The sequence below is a fragment of the Lingula anatina genome, chromosome 10 (genome assembly GCF_051362555.1).
Source record: "Lingula anatina isolate TDL-2025a chromosome 10, LinAna3.0, whole genome shotgun sequence".
NCBI classification, from domain to species: domain Eukaryota; kingdom Metazoa; phylum Brachiopoda; class Lingulata; order Lingulida; family Lingulidae; genus Lingula; species Lingula anatina.
Window position 1 is genome coordinate 14,946,773 of NC_141776.1, and position 10,181 is coordinate 14,956,953.

The following is a 10,181-nucleotide window of genomic DNA, read 5'->3' on the forward strand; positions in this document are numbered from 1 at the left end:
TCGAAAGGTGAACAAAAATGAGAACGGGATTTAAATATTCTGGCGACAAATTTACTTGTGAATTAATGTTGGGGAAGTGTGATTTTAATCTTGAAAATAGTTTTAGTACAGGGGAATAGATAGCATTTTTGGTATTGAAAGCTTATTATTTAAATCTAAAATGATTAAAACTCTTTTTGTAGCTCAATTGTAATACAAATTAAGAAAGTATACATCAAGCATTCATAAAAATACATTTAGACCTGTTGCAGTTATCATTTTTCTCTTCACAATAAGTAACAATTAAAACATTGTATACGAATTACAGAGACTTAGCAATAGAAGAACCAATAAAAGTGCAAAAGTGACCCAAAAATAGCCTTGATAATACAGAAACCCTTCACGAGTTTCAAATAATATACAGAATATAATTTTGTGCGTCTGCTGACACTTTTTTGCCCTATGGCATACACTGGCGGTGATATTTAGGACTAGTCGCACTAAAACCAATTCACCTTAACCTCACTAGGATATTCTCACTACTGTGTCTAAAATCAGGCAAAGCTTTCACAACTTACTTCAGGGATTGACTAATTAGACGATGAAAACGGGGTTGGTGTAATTTTAGACTTTTGAAAAACATGATATGTTTGTAATGGTTCTGCGCACACTTTGTTAACGGTGATTTTTGACAGTAATCGTAGTATGTGGAACATGTCCTTGCAGCTAATACAGATGTGAAAGTTCTGAGATCAACTGACTTATTTCTAATTAAGCCCGAAATATGGTATTTTGTGACACATGCACCATGTATCAGGTACAGGTACTGTACAAAACTTAACTGTATAAAATTCAAGTGCTGCCAACTAACCAAATTCCAAATGCCACCAGGACTAGAAAGACAATTAGGGATGGCAAGGCCCCCTGGGTCAGGGAGTCACTAAGGTATATCAGGACCTATTGGACTTGGTGGACCCCAGGTAATTTACCGGTAGATGTGGCCTGGTCAGACCACAGGGAACTTGAGGACTACTTGGTACCCGTGACCCGATGGCACTGGTGGTCCACGTGGGGGAAGTGGCCCTACAGGAACAGATGTGAAAAACTAATATTTTCATTCTCAGTTATCACCTTTTGTGATGAAATTGGTGGATTTTAAATAAAACTTTTCAATTTAGACGATAGGCTGGCCTGGAGCGCATTGTATTAGATGTGTTGAGAGGAGACTTGCGATCGTGCTCGTCTTAATTGACCCATTTTAAAGTCACGTTTGCTTGCCGAGCACAAAACACACGAACAAATCGTCATGGCGCGATATGAGAACCAGGTCACAAGACGATCTTTGGTGGTTTTTAGCCTCTAGATTCTACAAAATATCAATTAGGTTAGTACGATTGCCTCTGGGAATGGCCCCTAAGCCTCTGGATGATTTGAAAAGAGCACCCCACCCTACTGGCAATACAGCCGGTCAAAACTCTCTCCTACAATGTTCGTCAACTTCTTGGTAAAATTGTATCCATCTCACTTAGGATCCAAATATTAAAATATTATTAGTGTTGGGGTATTTCAATGGTGACGCTAGGTGGGTCAATGTTCTACTTGTTCTCATATCCCCAGTTTACACGATGATCGGTTGCCCACTTTTTATGCAATAAAAATCTATAAGTAGCCTACCCATGTAGCAATGTACATAAATGCGATAGGGGTGACACTTTTTTTCGCTAGGGAAATACAGTGGATTTTTTTCATTTTCTCTATTTACTAATATAAATATAACACTGGTCCTGCTGCAGCATCCCTTCACACATGTATCCAGTACCTTTCATCATTTCTTAAGAACACGGTAAAAATTGTTCAAGCTAGCCAAAGCTTCGGCGTTCACTAAGCGAAAGATGGACAATTCACTACATCACGTTCATGCCCTTATTTTAATAATTGAAATAGTTGCTAAAACAAGTGGAATGAATCCATTTTTCACTTTGGCATTTTCCAAGAAGTAAGTGGAAGTGACGGGGTGCAACATTAATCCATTCAAACTAATAGGCGTCTCCAACTGCGATAAATTTTATTTATTCATTCTTTTTCATATTGTCATCATTAAGAGAGAAACAAAAATAGAGAACAGAAATATTCTAAATGAACATTAACATCATTTTTGGTAACCTGCCTGCCAGTTTTCTGGAGAAAGATACAATTCATTCGCACAATCTGTGTATACAGTCAAATTAAAACTATAGAGACATAATTGGCGGTGCCTTTGGTCGGCTTAATTGCACATGCTAGTCACTTAAACCTGAGACACAAACCTCATATAGGATACTCGTGCCTCAGGCTTGCTTAGTGGGTATGGCTTATGTAAGACAATTTCATGATATTGGTATTTAAATAGTTAATCTTTTTGGTATTATTTTCGTTACCAGAAATATTTGTCATAGAATTAATCTTCTGACATTGAAAAATCCCCGCCCCAGTTTCTACATTCATATGATTAATATGGGCATTTGAATAAAGATCCCTCTTAAGGCTTCATCCCCTCCAATTTCCTTCTTATTTTTTCAATTTCAATTTTTTCATACGCCACTTGCTTAAAATAGGCTACATAGAGGTAGATAGTCCCTAGGAAAACCGTTCCTATGATTACTCCTAGTACAATTTCATGTACCACAGCGTCCTTCAGTTGTTGCAGAATATCGTAGTCTTCTTTGCTGTTGTCACGTCTTGGGGTATTATTCTGATTGTCACCTTGGAGGTAAAAAAGGGACTTAATAAAAACCATCAGATATTTTTACAACCCATTTTGAGATGCGTTAGAATAAAATAATCTTAAGCGTTAATCTGTTGTTAGCTAACTTGGTTCTCTAAAGTTTTTCTATTCAAATAAATTTATGCATGAATTTTTTTTTTAATTTTTTGAATACACAAAGCAATTAAGATGTGTGCTAAACACCTTGTTTTGTAAGGTAAAAGACGAGATTAACCACACATAAAACAGTCTGAAAAGGCAAAATGATCGGCCAAGAGATCATAAAGGTACCTTTTAGGAAAAGGAATGGACCAGTGGTCGTAACTTGTGAGGCAAAGCGAGAAGTAAGACTCTCAAAGCGTGTTGAAGTTGGAGGTAATGTTCGTGCAAACCGTCCTGTGGTTGGAGATAATGTTCGTGTAAGGAATCTTGTAGTTGGGGGTACTGTTCGTGTAAAGAATCTTGTAGTTGGAGAAAATGTCCGTCCACGCAATACTACGAAAAATCTGTCAGACATTCCCTTTTCTCCTTTCATTCCAACGAACGGAAGGCCTTTGGCTCCCTGCATTCCCTTCTCTCCCGGATGTCCAACAGACCCTGGAAGTCCTTGCTGACCTGGAGCCCCCGCCATGCCCCTCATACCCTTCGTGCCTTTCACGGAGTCACCTGCTGGCCCTTGGTTTCCCGGAAGTCCTATAAAATAAACATTCGAATTACAAATCAAATAATTCTTTTAGAATACATATGGATTTCTCTCTTAAACGTGCTTTTGAAATTCACAGAAGGATGAGCGTTGCAAAGTATTTCTGATAATTTCACAACAATAGAACACATTCGAAGAAAAAAGAAAATTGTACTAAATTAAGAAGATAACCGTACAATATTGCAAACTTAAAAGCATTTCAAAGTTAGTAAATATTTCCTCTAACCTTTTGGTCCGGCTGTGCCAGGTGGTCCTCCTGTCCCGGTTGGTCCAGGAGGCCCTATTAACCCTGGTGGACCAGCCGATCCAGCAGGACCAACCATCCCTAGAGGTCCACTTAGTCCTGGGGGTCCTCTTGTCCCTGGAGGTCCTGCTGCTCCTTGGGGACCAACTGTTCCTGGTGGTCCACTGGTGCCTTGTGGTCCACCAGTTCCTGGAAGACCACTTCTCCCGGGTGGACCACTTGTTCCAACAGGCCCGCGGGTTCCAGGTGGACCTCCAATTCCCTGTGGTCCAATAGTTCCAGTAACACCTTTCAGTCCGGGTGGCCCACCAGTTCCTGTTGGCCCTGCTTCACCAGCAGGACCACTAGTGCCTGGGGGACCATCTAGTCCGACAGGTCCTGATGTACCTGGAGGACCCCCTGACCCAGGTGGCCCTGCTGTCCCTGGGGGTCCACCCGTTCCTGGTGGTCCTTGCGTGCCAGGAGGACCTCCTGTGCTAGGAGGTCCTTCAGTTCCTGGAGGACCACCCGATCCTGGTGGACCTCCTGTCCCTGGTGGACCTTCAGTTCCGGGGGGTCCATGTGAACCTGGCGGCCCGCTGGTTCCTGGTGGCCCTCTGGTCCCTGGTGGTGCTCCAGTTCCCGGTGGCCCACTACTTCCAGGTGGTCCCATGGTTCCAGGTGGTCCACCTGTAGCTGGAGGGCCACCCGTTCCAGGAGGACCACTGGTTGCAGGAGGGCCACCTGTTCCCGCTGGACCACTTGTTCCCTGTGGGCCCCCTGTGCCAGGAGGTCCTCCTGTCCCTGGTGGGCCTGCAGTGCCAGGTGCACCCTCAGTTCCCGGAGGTCCACTGGTTCCTGGGGGTCCACTGGTTCCAGGGGGTCCGCCTGTCCCTGGTGGACCGAGAGTACCTACAAATATGTTCATATTCATTAAGCATTTGGATAATGATTTTAATATGTACAAAGGAAATTATATCAACATTCAGTTACATGTGAGATGAACTTTAAAATCACATATATCCTGTCATGTTATAATTTAATACACTTATCAGAGAAAAAATAGTTAAGTCATCCTCACGTTCAGCATTCAACCAAAAGAGAGTAACATCGTCATATGTACACAATTATAATGCCGCAATGAAAATAACCATAAGACGACTGCACGTCAAATGTCATTACCAACTGATAAAGGCCTGCAGAAAAATGGGAGTATAAATGTGCACGGGCGGGATCTCCAGTCATTTGGACTGGTGAAGCGTTGAATGGCACAATTTCTTACTACCCCACCACTTGGCTCGCCAGGATACCACAGCGTATAATCAGCTGCAGTTCCATCGGTCCACACATAAGTGCCCTCTACGGTAGAGTCCGTGAAGCCTATCCAGGCATTGTTGGCGCCTCTAAAAAATGAAATATGGATAAAATGAAGTGTGCCCGCCGTTGTTTTTTTGGGTTTCATATGCATCTGGGTGTAAGTGACATGATACACTTTTTATGGTTCAAAATCGCACTCGCATAGCAGGCTGTGCATGCATCGACATTTCACTTTCTAAAATATCATTTTGTCCATGAATACACATGTACATGGTACTTGCATCTTATACTGCTTTAATTTATATAACAGTGCGATTGAGCCATTACCAATTATTTGATCAAAGCTGCCGGAACAACTTGCAACCACTTAATGGCACTTTGTTTTCTTTGACCCCCCCCCAAAAAAAAAAAATAATAATAATAAAATAAATAAATAAATAAAATAAAAAATAAAATAAATAAAAAAATAATGTGCGATACAACCATTTGCAAACATTTGATCAGGTGGAACATTTGAGCTGCTGGAAAAACTTGCGACAACTTGATGTTACTCATATAAAACAACTCACGACTTCTTTCACCAAATAAGAAAATATCACCCCTTTAAGGTGATGATGATAACTAGTATATGGCTAACTTATTAACTTACGCTGGGCGTAAACTTGCAAGAAAGGCGTTTTCTTCTGCACTGTGAACACTCGCTAGATGTCCCATAAGGAACGTTGCACAAAATGCCTCAGCCTCCGCGAACGATGAACCCATGGTGGAGAACAAGTAGCAGTAACCATTTGGTCCATATAATGTCCACCCGTCGGGGCAAACTGCAGCTGGAGCGAAGGTATAAAAACGTATGCATTTTATAATGTCTGCAATGTATGTAATATGGTAATATTAATAACCTGAGAGTGTTGATTTTATTATTGACCTTTCGCTCTTTCATATTCATTCATGCACGCATAAATCAGCATTACGACATATGAATAAATATACTGTATACTTCAGCCCACATGTAAATGTGTCCATAGATGGTGTTGGCTAAAATATACATCCACAGACGGAAACAAATCCAAAAATGCCTTTCTCGAGACGTACTTGTAGCCTACTAGTACATCTATTTCACTGTCAACTTCCATTGTCAAAGTATATCAGCAAGTTAAACCACGGCCAGCGCGTAGAACAAAAGACTCGGCCGTATGCTGTATTCGACATGCAAGCACGTCATGTACGAGTGCGTTCCACGGTCTTGTTGCACTACCGTTACTCACTGGTGTAGTAGCCAATCAGAGGCCGTGGTTTAAGGCAGATACAGATTCAGAAGTTTATTGACAATCGCCCTACATCCAGTCATGATCAAATACAAATACAAAAAGGAATCCGCAGAGTGATTACCGTAAACAGTTAGATATATATTATCATGTCTAAACTAATGCATGGAAAGGAAAGAGAGGTGAAAAAAGTACAAGTACTACACAACACACTCGTCACCTTGCTGTACGTGGAAATTATTCCCGCCTGCGGCTCGACAATACACGAGTAATATTTCACCTACAGCTCGGCAACTCGTATTATATCTCTATCACTTTGCGACAATTACGGTAGTTTTCAGAGAAATTTTAAAAATGTGATACACAACCTAGCTTCTCCGATCGAGAGACCGGTTCTTTTTAATCTACCGTCTACATAAAACTATCATACACTCTTTATGATAGTCAAATTTACATTACACTTTTCTCCATAGATAGCATGTATGTCTACATGTTGGTCTATAGGCATTGGCTAAAACATTAAGCGAAGGACATATGAAGACAAATTGATATATATTATTGTAATTTTTTTTTTACAAATATGAACCTGAACGATCAAACTATAGTTTTAAAGGGTAGGGTTTATCCGTGTACATGTACATCCTCATATGATGGCATGCGGTTGAAATTAATTATTAAATGAATAGTTTTATTTTAATGAAAAAAGAAATAACCTTTCTCATACACATAAATGTAGTACTGATTGGATGTAAACTTATTCTCACCTGAGATACATACAGGTCGAACGATAGACAACAATACCAAAATGTACCTGAAATAAACAAGTTAAAAATCTCGTTAATGAGCAAAAAATGCTTATGAGCTTGGTATTTAGATTACAAATGATAGCAAAAACTGAAAATATTTTTCATACTGTCAGCTTGCTACTAACTCCAGTCAATCTGATGAAGGCCTACGTCAGGTCGGTAGCAAGCTAACGGTATATGGAACATATTTTCAACTTGTGTTAATAATTATCATATAAGATGAATATCATATGAATTGTATGCAAAATTCGTTATTATAAAACTTTTAAAAGATTGATTTTTCAATTAAATATGAAGTATTCTTATCTCAAATAATACTATCAAAAAAACAGCATTACCTCCAGTCCATAACGATAGCTTTGTCATTAATAGAATATTTCAGTTTAAAGAACTAAAGCTCGATTTCCCAAATACATAATGCCTGTATAAGACTGCATTCCCACAGATTTTAGATCGATCTATCTCACTAGATTACTCTCAGCTTAGCCGGCTTAAATGTCTGTCCCGCCTACTAAAAGCTGTAAGGGGGTAATTAACTTCCGTGTACGCTCGGCTGACAGCAATTTAGCATGAACCCCCAGGGAGTTAGGTCGATCCAGATGGATCGATCTAAATCTGTGGGAATGCAGTCTAAGCTTGCCATATCGTAAAAACGCCACGTTTTATCATTGGTCGTCAAACGTGAGCTGAAATCCAAACCTATCGTGTTCGTTCTCCCTTTTAGTAATAAACTCTCAATTTTAAAGTGAATGCGTGTACAGAGCCCACAGTTTGATGTGAGAACAACTGAAACCTCTCTTCCCACATGGACGCATAGCCTTCGGCTTACATAACTTTGTTTATTAAATCAAGGTTTCAGTACGTTGGCAAATGTACGAGTCGAAAACTGTACAATGCTGACCTGATGTGACCTTCATTTTCATAACGATAAATGCTACATCCGCCCCAAAGAATACCTGAGCCCCGTAACTCGAAAGCATCGCGCATTGCGACCTAGCACCAGCGTCTGGATTCCATAACTCGCCCATGCTCGCCCCATGTAATACATTGTAGCCTCTATGTGATGTCGTTATTCGCAATACGCGATGCTTTCGAGTTACGGGACCCTGGACACCAAGTGGCCACAATATTTGCAGGGGGTGGGGGTGGAGTGTGTAGGGGGGATTGGGTTGTACGCTGATCAATTCGTTTTGCTCTACAAACGCTCCCTCACATCCAAAGGGGCCAATAGGATATAAAGCCGCGTAATTGTGTTGTATGCGAGATGATAAGGCCCAGACACCAAAAAAAGCAGGGGAATAGATATAATTTTTAGTATTGAGTGCTTGCTGTTTAAATGTAAAATGATTAATACTCCTTGTGTTGAAGAAATATAGGAACTACATTGTATACATAAAGCATTCTTAAAATTTATATTTATATAAAAAACTATTGCAATTTATCAATTTTTCTCTCAGTAATAACTAACTATTAACGCATTACATACGAATTGCAGAAACTTAGCAATAGAAGAACCACTAATGGTACAAAAGTGACCTAAAGCATAGTCTTTATAATACAGAAGCCCTTCACGAGTTTCAAACATGTATAACTTCGTGCGACGTAAACGTCTGCTAACAGTTTTGTCCACTGGCGGTGACATTTACTCATCCCACTGAAAACAATTCACCTTTTAACCTAACTAGGCCATTGCCGTTACTCTGTCTAAAAACCGGAAAATCTTTCACAACTTACTTCGGGGATTTACTAACTAGACGATGAAAACAGGGTTGGTGAAATTTTAGAGTATTAAAAACATTAAACGTTGGTAATGGTTCTGCACATACTTTGTTAACAGTGATTTTGATAGCGCTCGTAGTCCACCAGAGTTAATAGGGCCTCCTGGACCAACCGGGATATAGTTCTAATCAACAATATAGTTCTAATCAACAACACAGTGCCGGCTTAGAAAAGTTTCTTGGTTACTAACTACACTAGGTCTTACATCTAAAACTACAACCAATAACAAGGCCCGTAGCCAGCAATTTCAAAAGGGGGGTTCTTTTTCTGAAAAAGTGGACCTTTTTCCATAAAAACTTCATGTGTCTAGATCAAATTTCACCCAGAGTGGACCTTTTCCCAGCAAAAGGGGCGGTTCTTTCGAACCCCCTGAACCCCCCTGGCTACGGGCCTGGGATCAGTGATACAATACGTGAGGGAGGCTGTGCGTGTGCTGTTGCACAACTCAAGCTAGTTTCGAATTAAGCGGTGGAAGTGGGCTCTGTGCAGCTTAAGGCTACAGGCGGAACATTTACTACGTCATATTGCTTAACTAAGCAGGCGGCGCTTCTGCTATGTTTAAATCAGATTTACTAGGTTAATCCCCACTTAAACAACAACACACAGCGTCGGCTTTTAATTTTTTTTTTTTTTTGGTTACTAACTACACTAGGACTTACATCTAAAACTGCAACCAATAACAATTCTTAAATAAGCTTAAATAAGAACATTAGGTCCACCGTAAAATAAAAATATATAAACTCCATATCCATAGTATATAGTAAATATATAAACTCCATATCCATAGTATATGGTAAATATATAAACTCCATATCCATTAGGTTGAGACAGGGCAAAGTTAGTTATTGCACGGCATTAAGATCACTTCAACCATAGTTCGTGATGAGCAATAAATAAATGGCATAAAAATGTACTAAAGTATATGGCTAATTGTTCACGTAATGTTAACGTTATGGCAGTGTCTCAGACGCGTCTTATTGTGATTCGTGGTGAGGCATTTAATAAATACAAGTATCGCGGCTTAGGACGGAGTTCATACAAATGCTCCGAGTACTGGCTCAGCAAAGCATGTCTTTCACAAGCACGGCAATGATCTAAGAAGAACCCTTGCCGCAGAAAACACGGTGTTGAATCTACTGTCTGTACTGTACGTATCGAAAGACGGCGTTGCTGGCCCAATCTCCAAGGATTTTGATTGACTCTACCGGAGTCCCGCACGCCAATAACCAGGTAGCGCCGCCGCGTCGCAGGCTGTGTGTGTGTGTGTGTGTGTGGGGGGGGGGGGGGGGGGGGGAGGGAGGACAGTTATTGTTGGACGCTATCCTTTTCATCATCGATGTCAGGCTGGCGCGGAATTCCCGGGCTT

The 10,181-nt window shown here is 40.6% G+C and overlaps 1 protein-coding gene across 1 annotated transcript; it reads right to left on the reverse strand.

Moving 5' to 3' along the window:
* Nucleotides 1–2,027: 2,027 nt before the first annotated feature.
* Nucleotides 2,028–8,925, reverse strand: LOC106171177 (uncharacterized). The gene is made up of 7 exons (XM_086998142.1): nt 8,863–8,925; nt 6,995–7,041; nt 5,615–5,792; nt 4,831–5,051; nt 3,652–4,560; nt 3,014–3,415; nt 2,028–2,721 (listed from the first exon to the last, which is right to left on the reverse strand). Exons 3-7 carry the CDS (start codon nt 5,725–5,727, stop codon nt 2,498–2,500), a joined length of 1,869 nt encoding a protein of 622 aa, XP_086854268.1. The 5' UTR covers nt 5,728–5,792; nt 6,995–7,041; nt 8,863–8,925; the 3' UTR covers nt 2,028–2,497.
* Nucleotides 8,926–10,181: the final 1,256 nt, after the last annotated feature.